At 40.5% G+C, this 15058-nt stretch overlaps 1 protein-coding gene across 2 annotated transcripts in view; it reads left to right on the top strand.

The window, feature by feature from the left end:
• The window catches only part of KDM1A (lysine demethylase 1A), a 184878-nt gene that overhangs the window by 155269 nt on the left and 14551 nt on the right, over positions 1–15058 (top strand). The window contains exons 7-9 of one of the 2 annotated variants that reach the window (XM_053707204.1): positions 4215–4296; positions 11385–11479; positions 12269–12411. In XM_053707204.1, coding sequence (XP_053563179.1) covers positions 4215–4296; positions 11385–11479; positions 12269–12411 — 320 coding nt within the window. Of the gene's footprint in view, positions 1–4214; positions 4297–11384; positions 11480–12262; positions 12412–15058 lie in introns of both variants that reach the window. The other variant, XM_053707203.1, reaches the window with a different exon arrangement.

The following is a 15058-nucleotide window of genomic DNA, read 5'->3' as shown; positions in this document are numbered from 1 at the left end:
TCTAGAAGCGTGCTATGGGAATTTCACTGAAATAGGAGAAACTAGGGATACCTATCTCTGTCATCCCGTCCTTTTAAAGGACTTTTCCTGTCGCTGACTCCATTTTAATGTACGGTGTCTTTAGTAGAAGGGGAGTCTTCTACTATGCTCAGTGAACTTAGATCCCTGTGGAGGCTAGCTAGCTACTTTTACGATCCATGCATAAGACGCTGGAGGGTTTATTTGTTAATTTAGAACAATGCCTTGTCTTATTAGACTTGCTGTACTAGCCCGCTGGGCATTGTGGCTGAAATCATGGTCAGCTGAGAATCCTTCCTGTGGCTTAGTGGTATAGCCTAGGCTTTATAGTTCTGCAGTTGCAGGTTCAACATTTCAGGTTTCCTCCAAATCAACGCTTCTGGCATTTCCTTTCAAGGATGAGACCTTGTTTGGACTTGTCTGGCAGAATTATCCTCTGACTTTACGGGTAAAAAAAAAAAAAAAAATTCTACCTCACGTCAAGAAAGGAAGACTATAGGCATTTTTTCCTTTTCCTCTTTCTGCAGGGTCAGTCGTGTCTCTTGGAGTCCTATCTAAGTTATCCTCCGAGGCAGATTTCTACTTCTAAAGTATCTGCAATCCAGGTATGATGAGAGGCATTCCTTGAACTGGGTTTCTCAGGTTCTGACCTTCAAAGTAGTATCCATTCTCCTTTGGTTCAAGAGGGCCTGTTCATAACTAACATAGACCTGAAGGATGTGTATTTATTGTTCCCATTATTTGGGATCTTCTCAAGTTTGATTGTCATCCTAGAAACTTTTTAAGGTCTTTTGGTATTGCAAGGGTGCTCTTCTGGACAATATGACTCAGGTGTCATCCTTCTTTGAGCAAACTCTTTTCAAGAGATCTTGTCCAATTTACTTTCACATGGAGGGGAGATGAATCTGGAGAAGAGTTCCCTTGTTCCATCTACAAGGGTGATTTATTTTCTATATCAGTCAACAAGAGACACTCTCCCGTAGTGGTTTCTCAGGAGTATCTGTCTCAGGGCGTGTGCTTCTAGAGACATTCCTGGGTGATGTGACCACGGACGCCAACCTGCTGGGCTGTGAAGCAGTCTGGGTCTTGTTTCAGGCGCAGGGATTATGGACTCGTAAGTGTCTGCTGCCCTCTTTCACATCTTGGAGTAGAGAGCGATTTACAACTCAGTTACTTAGCTATGTAGGAGGTGACTTGGATTGTTCAGTGGGCAGAAGCTCTCAATTGTTGTCTATCTGCCATCCACATTCCAGGAGTGGACAACTGGGAAGCAGATTTCCTGAGCAGACAGACTTTTCATCCTGGGGAGTGGGAACTCCATCCGGAGGTATTCTCCAACTTAACCCTCAAATGGGGGGTGGGGGGTCTTAGTTGGATTTGATGGCGTCTCGGCAGAATTCCAAGCTTCCAAGGTAAGGTTAGAAGTCAAGAGATCCAAAGGGCGCTCTGATAGATGCTGTGGCGGTTCCTTGGGATTTAAGGCTGTCATACCTGTTTTCTCCGTTTGCTCTCCTTACTCGAGTCATTGCTCGTATCAAACAAGAGAGAGAGTGTCTGTAATTCTAGTGGATCCTGCATGGCCTCGAAGGATCTGGTATGAAGACCTAGTGGAGATTATATCTCTTCCACCTTGGAGACTGCCTCCGAGGAAGGGCCTTCTGATTTTAGGGTCCCTTCTTTCATCCAAATTTTCGTCTCTGAAGCTGACTGCTTGGATATTGAACGCTTAGTTCTGTCTAAGCATGGTTTTTCTGAGTCTGTCATTGAGACCATAATTCAGGCTTGCAAGCCTGTTACGAGAAAGATTTACCATAAGATATGGCGTAAATATGTTTATTGGTGTGAATCCAAGGGCTACTCTTGGAGTAGGGTCAGGATTCTTAGAATGTTGTCCTTTCTACAGGAAGGTCTGGAGAAAGGTTTTGTCAGATTTCTGCATTATCTTTTCTTGCTGCATAAGTGTCTGGCGGACGTTGCCAGATGTGCAATCTTTTTGTCAGGACTGTGTTTAAGTTTGTTGCTCCTCCGGGGAGCCTTAACTTTTGTTTTTAATGTTTTGCAGCAAGCTCCGTTTGAGCCATTGCATTCCATAGATATTAAGTTGTTATCTTGGAAGGTTTTGTTTCTTGTTGCTATCTCTTCTGCTCAGAGAGTGTCGGAACTCTAAGCTTTGCAGTGTGATTCGCCTTATCTTTTCTTTCATGCCGATGAGACGGTTCTTTGTACTGAATTAGGTTCCTTCCTAAAGTGGTTTTGGACAGAAATTTTAATCAGGAAATTGTTATTCCTTCTCTTTGTCATAGTTCTTCTTTTCTGAAGAACATTTGTTGCACAACTTGGAGGTTGTGTGTGCTTTAATTTTTTATTTTGTTTTACAGGCGTCTAAGGATTTTCGCCAGTCTTCTGCCCTGTTTGTTTCTCTGGGAAACGTAAAGGTCAGAAAGCTTCTGCTACTTCTTTCTCTCTGGTTAAGAAGTACAATTTGTTTTGCTTATGAGACTGCTGGGCAGCAGTCTCCTGAGAGAATTACAGCTCCTTCCACTAGGGCTGTCTCTTCTTTTTAGGTTTTCAAAAATGAAGCTTCTGTGGAACGGTTTGCAAGGCTTCAATTTGGTCTTCTCTGCATACCCTGTCCAAATTTTACAAATGGGATACTTTTGCCTCGGCTGAGGTTCTTTTGGGAAGAAAGGTTCTTCAAGCAGTGGTGCCTTCTGTTTAGGTTACCTGTCTTGTCCCTCCCTAATAATCTGTGTCCTCTAGCTTGGGTATTGGTTCTCAACAGTAATTGATTCCGTTGACTCACCGTATCTTAGGAAAGAAAACAAAATTTATGCGTACCTGATGTATTTCTTACCGGATACAGTGAATCCACGGCCCACCCTTTTTAAGACCGTTATTTTTCACTTTAACCTCAGGCACCTCTACACCTTGTTTCCTTTTTCTCCATTTTCCTTCGGTCAAATGACTGGGGATTGTGGGAAGGGAAGTGATACTTTACAGCTTTGCTGTGGTGCTCTTTGCCTCCTCCTGCTGGCCAGGAGTGATATTCCCAACAGTAATTGATTCTGTGGAGTCACCTTATCCAGAAATAAATAAATCTATCAGGTAAGCATATTTTTTTTTCTTTCCCCCCCCTGCTATTTTAATACAGATTTTATATTTTCCATAAAATATAAATTTTTCAGAACAATTGTTACAATTTGTAATAAGCGATAATTTTTTACTGCATATTTTTATTTAATATATTTTTTCTTTTATATGAATTTTTTTTTTGGGGGGGGAGACCTATTTAAGTATTTTGTATGCATCACCTTCACATACTTAAAGGGACAGTCAACACCAGAATTTTTGTTGTTTAAAAAGATAGATAATCCCTTTATTGCCCATTTCCCAGTTTTGCAAAACCAACACAGTTATATTAATATACTTTTTACTTCTGTGACTAACTTGTATCTAAGCATCTTCTGACCACCCCTAATCGCATGACTTTTAGTTATTATCTATTGACTTGCATTTTAGCCAATTAGTGCAGTGTCTGCCACTAGCCACGGGTGTGATCACAATGCTATCTATATGGCCTACATGAGCTTGCTCTCCCCTGCTGTGAAAAGTAAATAAAATAGAGGCGGCCTTCAAGGGCTTAGAAATTATCATATGTACCTCCCTAGGTTTGCTTTCACATAGAATACCAAGAGAACAAAACAAAATAGTTGATAAAAGTAAATTGGAAAGTTGTTTAAAATTACATGCCCTATTTGAAAAATGAAGGGTTTTTTTTGGACTTGACTGTCCCTTTAAAAGCATGGAACACACCTTTGGCGAGACACCTTGCTTTCAAGGTAAAAACTGTAGAGAATTAAGACCGACTTCACAATACTGGTAAGATTTCTTAGAAAAATGCAGATGCCAAGAGAGCTTTAAATAATTGGGCTCCTGGAGAGCTAATGACAAGAGAAAAACATACATATTCTTTTCATCAAATAATACCTTGAAATTAAAGTAAATTTGATGATAGAAGTGATCTATTTTTTTTTTTTTTTTGTAGTGTGTTTGTATTTTTGTTGGAGATACTATTCTACATCATGAAGCTGCAGATCTCTATACTTATGGTACCCATATATAGAGCATAATCACGCAGCAGTATTTATAATGCACAAAGAGTACACATTTGTATTTACTCTTCCTCTATTGAATAGGACCGAGTTGGTGGAAGAGTTGCCACATTCCGTAAAGGAAACTATGTTGCTGATTTAGGAGCAATGGTGGTCACAGGACTTGGTGAGTAAATTTTGCCTCAATAGTAATATAATATAAAACTGAATTTTATTCTGTACAATAGTTGTATTACCTACTCTATTTAGCTCCTTGCTGAGACTTGAAGGTGCATGAAAAGTGAAAACCATTTTTTTTTTTTTTTTTATATATAATTCAGACAGAGCATTCAATTTTATTAAACAACTTTCCATTTTCCTTCTATTATCTAATTTGCTTCATTTTTTTGGTATCCTTTGTTGAAGGAGCAGTAATGCACTACTGGTAGCTAGCTCAAAGTCGATGACAAGAGGCATATATGTGAAGCCACCAATCGGCAGCATCTGAGCCTACCTAGGTATACTTTTTCAACAAAGGATACAATAAGAAACAAATTGCATAACAAATTGGAAAGTTATTTAAAATTGCATGCAGAATAATGGAAGAAAATGTTTTTGGGTTTTCATGTCCCTTTAACGGCACTCTTAAAGTAATATAATACATCTTGCTTTTGTGTGCACATTGTGCTTTGTCTCATGCTCCCTAAAGAGGCCAGAAAAGCTATTTTTTTTTAACCCATTTTCTTTATAATGCTGCAAATTGTCTAAACCAGCTTTTGGATTTGCAGTATTTTTAAGGAAACTTGTTACAAAATTATCTTTCTTCTACTAGATACGACGAGTCCAAGGATTCATCCTTTACTTGTGGGATATTATCCTCCTGCTAACAGGAAATGGCAAAGAGCACCACAGCAGAGCTGTCTATATAGCTCCTCCCTTGACTCCACCCCCCAGTCACTCTCTTTGCCTCTACTAAGTAATAGGAATGGTATAGTGAAAGAGGTGATAAAATGATAGTTTTTATTTTCTTCAAGCAAGACTTTTTTATTTTAAATAGTATCGGTGAGTGCTATTTTTTCCCAGGCAGCAGATGGATGAAGATTTCTGCCTGGAGACTGATGATCTTAGCAGTTGTCACTAAGTTCCAGAGTAGTTCCCACAGAATGTCTGAGGAGTACATAAACTTCAGTGTGAGGAATGTTTTTCAATGGAGGGTGCACATGGCTTTCTTTTAGACCTGGGTATATGGAAACCCACATGGCTAGGTTCTAGACCGCTTTATAGCGTTTTTTTGCAAGGCAGTGAGACAATGATGTAGATGGGCTGGGCCTAATTTTGCGCCTCAATTGCGTAGTTGAATTCCCCATGCAAGCAGCAAGCTCCAGCTGCAGGGGGTTATTTGGTTAATTTCATAACGTTTTTTTAATGTTTTTGTCCATTAAGGGTTAAGTATTCCTTTTATTGGGGTGCAATCTTAGCTGGCAAGATAAGACACATATATTCTAAAATTGGGATAATTTTGTCATTTTAGAGCAGTTTTGGAAAAATTGTACGCTTTTTTTCTCTTAAAGGCGCAGTACCGTTTATCTGATTATTTTTTTCACTAAATAAAGTGTTTTCAAGCCTGTTTTAACGTGTCAGACATTGAGGAAAGCCAATGTTCCATGTGTTTAGAAGCCATTGTGGAACCCCCACTTAAGATGTGTCCCTCATGTACTGAAAGGGCCTTACATTGCAAAGAACATATTTTAGCTGATAAAAGTATGTCTCAGGATAATTCTCAGTCAGAAGAGAATCAGGTTATGCCATCTAATTCTCCCCAAGTGTCACAACCTTTAACGCCCGCCCAAGCGACACCTAGTACTTCTAGCGCGTCTAATTCTTTCACCCTGCAAGATATGGCTGCAGTTATGTCTACTACCTTTACAGAGGTATTATCTAAACTGCCAGGCTTACAGGGTAAGCGCAGCAGGTCAGGTATTAGAGTAAATGCTGAGCCCTCTGATGCTTTATTGGCCATCTCCGATGTACCCTCACAGTTTTCTGATTTGGGGGTGGGGGATTTGCTGTTTGAGGGAGAGCTTTCTGATTCAGGAAAGATGTTCCCTCAAACAGACTCAGATGTGACGGCCTTTAAGTTTAAGCTTGAACACCTCCGATTGTTACTCAGGGAGGTTTTAGCGATTCTGGATGATTGTGACCCTATTGTCATCCCACCAGAGAAATTGTGTAAAATGGATAAATATCTAGAGGTCCCTACTTAAACTGTTTTTCCAGTCCCTAGAAGAATTTCGGACATTGTTACTAAGGAATGGGATAGACCAGGCATTCCGTTCTCTCCCCCTCCTACTTTTAAGAAAATGTTTCCCATATCTGACACCATTCGGGATTCGTGGTAGACGGTCCCTAAGGTGGAGGGAGCTAATTCTACCCTGGCTAAGCATACAACTATAGCTATTGAGGACAGTTGTGCTTTTAAAGATCCTATGGATAAGAAATTAGAGGGTCTTCTAAAGAAATTGTTTATTCATCAGGGTTTTCTTCTCCAACCTATAGCGTGCATTGTTCCAGTAACTACTGCAGCAGCTTTTTGGTTTGAGGCTCTAGGGGAGTCTCTTAAGGTTGAGACCCCATTAGATGATATTTTGGATAGAATTAAGGCTCTCAAGCTAGCTAATTCTTTTATTACAGATGCCACTTTCCAAATGACTAAATTAACGGCAAAGAATGCAGGCTTTGCCATTTTAGCGCATAGAGCGTTATGGCTTAAGTCTTGGTCTGCTGATGTGTCATCTAAATCCAAGCTTTTAGCTATTCCCTTTAAGGGTAAGACCCTATTTGGGCCTGAACTAAAAGAGATAATTTCCAACATTACTGGAGGTAAAGGTCATGCCCTTCCTCAGGAAAAAGACGGTTAAAATGAGGACCAAACTGAATAATTTTAGTTCCTTTTGAAACTTTAAAAGTGGTCCCTCTACTTCCTGCTCCGCCACCAAGCAGGAGGGGAACTTTGCACAATCCAAGTCAGTGGAGACCTAACCAGACCTGGAATAAAGGTAAACAGGCCAAGAAGCCCACTGCTGCTACCAAGACAGCATGAAGGGGCAGCCCCCGATCTGGGACCGGATCTAGTAGGGGGCAGACTTTCTCTCTTCGCTCAGGCTTGGGCAAGAGACGTTCAAGATTTCTGGGCATTAGAAATTGTGACCCAGGGGTATCTTCTAGAATTCAAGGATTCTCTCCCAAGAGGGAGATTTCATCTTTCACGTTTGTCTGTAGACCAGACAAAAAGAGGCGTTCTTACGCTGTGTAGAAGACCTATATACCATGGGTGTAATCTGCCCAGTTCCAAAATTAGAACAAGGGCAGGGGTTTTACTCCAATCTGTTCGTGGTTCCCAAAAAAGAGGGAACCTTCAGACCGATTTTAGATCTCAAAAGTCTAAACAAATTTCTAAGAGTCCCATCGTTCAAGATGGAGACCATACGAACAATTTTACCAATGATCCAGGAGGGTCAATATATGACCACCGCAGATTTGAAGGATGCGTATCTTCACATTCCTATCCACAAAGATCATCACCAGTTCCTCAGGTTCGCCTTCCTGGACAAACATTACCAGTTTGTGGCCCTTCCTTTCGGGTTGGCCACAGCTCCAAGAATCTTCACAAAGGTGCTAGGGTCCCTTCTGGCGGTTCTAAGGCCGCGGGGCATAGCAGTGGCGCCCTATCTGGACGATATTTTGATTCAGGCGTCAACTTAACATCTAGCCAAATCTCACACGGACATCGTGTTGGCTTTTCTAAGAACTCACGGGTGGAAGGTGAATATAGGAAAGAGTTCACTAGTTCCACAGACAAGAGTTCCATTCCTGGGAACTCTGATAGACTCGGTAGACATGAAAATTTTTCTGACGGAGGTCAGAAAATCAAACATCTTAACTACTTGCTGAGCACTTCATTCCATTCCTCGGCCAACAGTGGCGCAGTGTATGGAGGTCATTGGGTTAATGGTAGCGGCAATGGACATAGTTCCGTTTGCTTGCTTACATCTCAGACCACTGCAGCTGTGCATGCTCAGACAGTGGAATGGGGATTATGCGGATTTATCTCCTGATAAATCTGGATCTAGAGACCAGAGACTCTCTTCATTGGTGGTTGTCACAGGATCATCTGTCCCAGGGAATGTGCTTCCGCAGGCCAGCATGGGTCATAGTGACGACGGACGCAAGCCTTTTGGGCTGGGGTGCAGTATGGAATTCCCTGAAGGCTCAGGGTGTTTGGACTCAGGAGGAGTCACCACTACCAATAAATATTCTGGAACTGAGAGAAATATTCAACGCGCTTCAAGCGTGGCCTCAGCTGGCTTCGGCCAAATTCATAAGATTCCAGTCGGACAATATCACGACTGTAGCATATATCAATCATCAAGGGGGAACAAAGAGTTCTCTAGCGATGATAGAGGTTTCCAAAATGATTCGATGGGCAGAGACTCACTCTTGCCATCTATCAGCAATATATATCCCAGGAGTGGAGAACTGGGAAGCGGATTTTCTAAGTCGTCAGACTTTTAATCCGGGGGAGTGGGAGCTCCATCCGGAGGTGTTTGCGGCATTGATCCATCAATGGGGCACACCGGAATTGGATCTGATGGCATCTCGTCAGAATGCCAAACTTCCTTGTTACGGGTCCAGATCAAGGGATCCTCAAGCAGTACTGATAGATGTTCTAGCAGTACCTTGGTCGTTCAACCTGGCTTATGTGTTTCCTCCTTTTCCTCTCCTACCTCGTCTGATTGCAAGAATCAAACAGGAGAGGGCTTCGGTAATCTTGATAGCGCCTGCGTGGCCACGTAGGACTTGGTATGCAGATCTGGGGGAAATGTCATCTCTGCCACCGTGGAAACTGCCACTGAGACAGGACCTTCTCATTCAAGGTCCGTTCCAACATCCCAATCTAATTTCTCTGCAACTGACTGCATGAAGATTGAACGCTTGATTTTATTTAAGCGGGATTCTCTGAGTCGGTCATTGATACCTTGATTCTGTCTCGAAAGCCTGTCCCTAGGAAAATTTACAATAAGATGTGGCGTAAATATCTATCTTGGTGCGAATCCAAGGGCTACTCATGGAGTAAGATCAGGATTCCTAGGATTTTGTCCTTTCTCCAAGAAGGATTGGAGAAGGGGCTATCAGCTAGTTCCTTAAAGGGACAGATTTCTGCTTTGTCAATCTTACTACACAAGTGTCTGGCAGATGTCCCAGATGTTCAGTCGTTTTGTCAGGCTTTAGTTAGAATCAAGCCTGTGTTTAAACCTGTTGCTCCGCCATGGAGTTTGAATTTAGTTCTAAATGTTCTTCAAGGGGTTCCGTTTGAACCCATGCATTCCATAGTTATTAAACTTCTATCTTGGAAAGTTCTGTTTTTAGTTGCTATCTCTTCTGCTTGAAGAGTTTCTGAGCTTTCTGCGTTACAATGCGACTCACCTTATCTTATATTCCATTCTGATATGGTGGTTTTGTGCACTAAACCTGGATTCCTTCCTAAGGTTGTTTCAAATAAGAATATTAATCGGGAAATTGTTGTTCCTTCTCTATGTCCTAGTCCTTCTTCTAAGGAGCGTCTGTTACATAACTTGGACGTGGTTCATGCCTTGAAGTTTTACTTGCAAGCGACCAAGGATTTCCGTCAAACATCTTCTCTATTTGTTGTCTGTTCTGGAAAGCGTAGAGGTCAAAAAGCTATGGCTACTTCTTTCTTTTTAGCTGAAAAGCATCATCCGTTTGGCATATGAGACTGCTGGACAGCAGCCTCCTGAAAAAATTACAGCTCATTCTACTAGAACGGTGGCTTCCACATGGGCTTTTAAAAACGATGCTTCTGTTGAACAGATTTGTAAGGCTGCGACTTGGTCCTCCCTTCATACCTTTTTCCAAATTTTACAAATTTGATACTTGTGCTTCTTCTGAGGCTATTTTTGGGAGAAAAGTTCTTCAAGCAGTGGTGCCTTCTGTTTAGGTATCTGTCTTGTCCCTCCCGTTCATCCGTGTCCTGTACCTTTGGTATTGTATCCCACAAGTAAAGGATGAATCCGTGGACTCGTCGTATCTAGTAGAATAAAAGGAAATTTATGCTTACCTGATAAATTGATTTCTTCTACAATACGACGAGTCCATGGCCCTCCCTGTCAATTTAAGACAGATTATATTTTTGTGTTTAAAACTTCAGTCACCTCTGCACCTTTTAGTTTCTCCTTTTTCTTCCTATACCTTTGGTCGAATGACTGGGGGGTGGAGTCAAGGGAGGAGCTATATAGACAGCTCTGCTGTGGTGCTCTTTGCCACTTCCTGTTAGGAGGATAATATCCCACAAGTAAAGGATGAATCCGTGGACTCGTCGTATCGTAGAAGAAATCAATTTATCAGGTAAGCATAAATTTCCTTTTTTGTCCTCATGGAAAAGAGAGCACAATTTTTGCATCACACAAGAGGTGTTTAATACCTGTATCCCTTTAAACAGTATTGGGTTACCAACTATGTCTTAGGTTTTCATTTATTAAATGTTTGTTGTTTTTATTTTTATTTTGTTCTTTGATTGTATCAGTGGCAGCCCTAAAAAAAACTTTGATCAGGCTTAACTGTACAATAAAACATAACTTTTATAATGAAGCACAGTAATAACTGTGCTTAAAGAGACATACACCCCAATTTGTTTTCCATGAATCAAAGCATACATTATTAAACAAATTTCCAATTTACTTTTATCTGATTTGCTTCGTTCTCTAGGTAGGCTTAGGAGCTCGGAGCTAGCTGCTGATTGGTGGCTGCACATGTATGCCTCTTTCTGATTGGCCTACCTATGCGTTTAGCTGGTTTCCAGTCGTTTCACTGCTTCAATAAAGGATACCAATAGAATAAATAAAAAGTGATAACTGAAGTAAATTACGAAGTTGTTTACTAGTGTATTTATTCTCTGTCTGAATCATGAAAGAAAAATGATGGTTTACATCCCTATTAAAAATATCACTAAGGAAAAAAATGAGTATGTCTAACACATTTCAGTACATGGCTGTATTCATAGACCTATTCTCCATTCTTAATTGACTCAGTTCCTAGTTGTATTTGTATAATTTGTAAAAATAGATACTTGTTTTTTTTATTTGCTTTGCTCTCAGAATGTCAGTTCTCACTATTTAGAGGTGTATTACTTTAACTGATAGGTGTTACTGATGTGTTTAAAATTCAAGTTTTTCTGTCCTCTTTTTAATATATTTTAAGGTGGCAATCCAATGGCTGTAATAAGTAAGCAAGTAAATATGGAATTGGCAAAAATCAAGCAAAAATGTCCACTTTATGAAGCTAATGGTCAAGCTGTAAGTATTTATAATGATGGTTTACAAAACCTCAATACTAATAAGCCATTGTTATTGTCCTAACATTAAAGGATTAGATCTGATCAATCTGTGCTTCACTAAAGAATCAGGAATGGGGGATAAAAGGAGAGACCCCACCATGAATACCAGGTATTCAGATTTCAGATAATTTCTATTAATTTAAAAATAATTCTAAACTTTTTAATTAGTAGAACAGTATTATTGAGAATACAAGTGGTAAATTGACAGAACATTATAATCTAAAATTGACCAAATACAGGAATTGCTAAAGATCACAGTAAGGATAACGTAAAAAAACATACATATTAATCACATTTCTTCCAAGCTGCATTATTGTTTTATGATTGTAATGTCATTCTACATTTCAATACATATTTAGTTTTTTTCTTACTGCTCATTGCAGCATTTTTCAAGGTATAATGTGGTTTGCCTGAAACTAATTTGATTTAACGGTTATTAAACCATAAAAACTGCTAGAGAATATTTAGGTAGATGTATTAACATCCTATTAATCTGAAAAATTGTGTGTAATGTTTTTGTCTCTCTAAAGTAATGAGCACTCCCATGTTGTAACCTTGGCTTCCCTAGGTTTAAAATGTGTTCTTATCCTATCTCCTCTGCTGAGGCCAGTTAGTGACAGTTAAAAAAAAAAAAAAAATGTTACTTGCAACTTGTTTCTGATATATTAACTGTGACATCTATTCCTTTCCTTAACGTTGAAGTTCAAACCATAAAATTGCATGTTTCTTTTAAAATTTTGAGATTCAGGTGCCGAAAGAGAAGGACGAAATGGTGGAGCAGGAATTCAACCGTCTTTTGGAAGCTACATCCTACCTCAGCCATCAACTGGATTTCAATATTCTTAATAATAAACCTGTCTCTCTAGGACAAGCTTTGGAGGTTGTAATTCAGTAAGTATAAATAAAAGTAACTGCTGTTTAAATGTAAACGGTTTTGTTTTTAATAAGTGATTTTGCACATTATATGACTTGAAGAGGTTGTGTTTGTGGCATTGTTATTGCAGTTAGTAATGGCATATCTCCAGTTGTCCATATACTGCCGTGAGATTCTACAGCTTAGAAACAGCTAATATTGACCTATGATACATGGCATATGTAGTGATAATGGATCCAACAAGGCACCACATGACCTGATTGTGCAAAGTGTGTTTCTCCAACATAGGTGTGTCCGGTCCACGGCGTCATCCTTACTTGTGGGGATATTCTCTTCCCCAACAGGAAATGGCAAAGAGCCCAGCAAAGCTGGTCACATGATCCCTCCTAGGCTCCGCCTACCCCAGTCATTCTCTTTGCCGTTGTACAGGCAACATCTCCACGGAGATGGCTTAGAGTTTTCAACTCCATCCGGAAATCTTTGCCCAAGTCACTCGGCTGTGGGGCATTCCAGACATGGATCTGATGGCCTCTCGTCAGAACTTCAAAGTTCCTTGCTACGGGTCCAGATCCAGGGATCCCAAGGCAGCTCTAGTGGATGCACTAGTAGCACCTTGGACCTTCAAACTAGCTTATGTGTTCCCGCCATTTCCTCTCATCCCCAGGCTGGTAGCCAGGATCAATCAGGAGAGGGCGTCGGTGATCTTGATAGCTCCTGCGTGGCCACGCAGGACTTGGTATGCAGATCTGGTGAATATGTCATCGGCTCCACCTTGGAAGCTACCTTTGAGACGAGACCTTCTTGTTCAGGGTCCGTTCGAACATCCGAATCTGGTTTCACTCCAGCTGACTGCTTGGAGATTGAACGCTTGATTTTATCGAAGCGAGGATTCTCAGATTCTGTTATCGATACTCTTGTTCAGGCCAGAAAGCCTGTAACTAGAAAGATTTACCACAAAATTTGGAAAAAATATATCTGTTGGTGTGAATCTAAAGGATTCCCTTGGGACAAGGTTAAGATTCCTAGGATTCTATCCTTCCTTCAAGAAGGATTGGAAAAAGGATTATCTGCAAGTTCCCTGAAGGGACAGATTTCTGCCTTGTCGGTGTTACTTCACAAAAAGCTGGCAGCTGTGCCAGATGTTCAAGCTTTTGTTCAGGCTCTGGTTAGAATCAAGCCTGTTTACAAACCTTTGACTCCTCCTTGGAGTCTCAATTTAGTTCTTTCAGTTCTTCAGGGGGTTCCGTTTGAACCCTTGCATTCCGTTGATATTAAATTATTATCTTGGAAAGTTTTGTTTTTAGTTGCAATTTCTTCTGCCAGAAGAGTTTCAGAATTATCTGCTCTGCAGTGTTCTCCTCCTTATCTGGTGTTCCATGCAGATAAGGTGGTTTTACGTACTAAACCTGGTTTTCTTCCAAAGGTTGTTTCTAACAAAAACATTAACCAGGAGATTATCGTACCTTCTCTGTGTCCGAAACCAGTTTCAAAGAAGGAACGTTTGTTGCACAATTTGGATGTTGTTCGCGCTCTAAAATTCTATTTAGATGCTACCAAGGATTTTAGACAAACATCTTCCTTGTTTGTTGTTTATTCCGGTAAAAGGAGAGGTCAAAAAGCAACTTCTACCTCTCTCTCTTTTTGGATTAAAAGCATCATCAGATTGGCTTACGAGACTGCCGGACGGCAGCCTCCCGAAAGAATCACAGCTCATTCCACTAGGGCTGTGGCTTCCACATGGGCCTTCAAGAACGAGGCTTCTGTTGATCAGATATGTAGGGCAGCGACTTGGTCTTCACTGCACACTTTTACCAAATTTTACAAGTTTGATACTTTTGCTTCTTCTGAGGCTATTTTTGGGAGAAAGGTTTTGCAAGCCGTGGTGCCTTCCATTTAGGTGACCTGATTTGCTCCCTCCCTTCATCCGTGTCCTAAAGCTTTGGTATTGGTTCCCACAAGTAAGGATGACGCCGTGGACCGGACACACCTATGTTGGAGAAAACAGAATTTATGTTTACCTGATAAATTACTTTCTCCAACGGTGTGTCCGGTCCACGGCCCGCCCTGGTTTTTTAATCAGGTCTGATAATTTATTTTCTTTAACTACAGTCACCACGGTACCATATGGTTTCTCCTATGCAAATATTCCTCCTTAACGTCGGTCGAATGACTGGGGTAGGCGGAGCCTAGGAGGGATCATGTGACCAGCTTTGCTGGGCTCTTTGCCATTTCCTGTTGGGGAAGAGAATATCCCCACAAGTAAGGATGACGCCGTGGACCGGACACACCGTTGGAGAAAGTAATTTATCAGGTAAACATAAATTCTGTTTTTTACAACACGGATCTAGCATTTATGACTGTGTGATACCAGTGCTTAAATAACTATTCAGAAGCCACAATGTGCTGCTAGGACCTGATCTTTTTATTTTAATCATGCACCTCCTTAATATAGTTTTAGAATGCACCAAAGCTATATTACTACACTTTACTAAGAAGACTGGAAGTGATGGATTAAACACCTGTGTGTACACATTCTACTCATAATTTAACATGAGGGTTATCAATCAAAATTAAGATAGATTAATTTTTTTATAAAATCATTATTAATTTTCTGAAAATTGCCAATTTGTTTGTCTATTACCATTTCCTCTGTTCACTATGAGT

This window comes from Bombina bombina, chromosome 3, assembly GCF_027579735.1.
Source record: "Bombina bombina isolate aBomBom1 chromosome 3, aBomBom1.pri, whole genome shotgun sequence".
Taxonomy (NCBI): Eukaryota; Metazoa; Chordata; class Amphibia; order Anura; family Bombinatoridae; genus Bombina; species Bombina bombina.
This window is presented reverse-complemented; position numbering and strand designations above follow the sequence as displayed.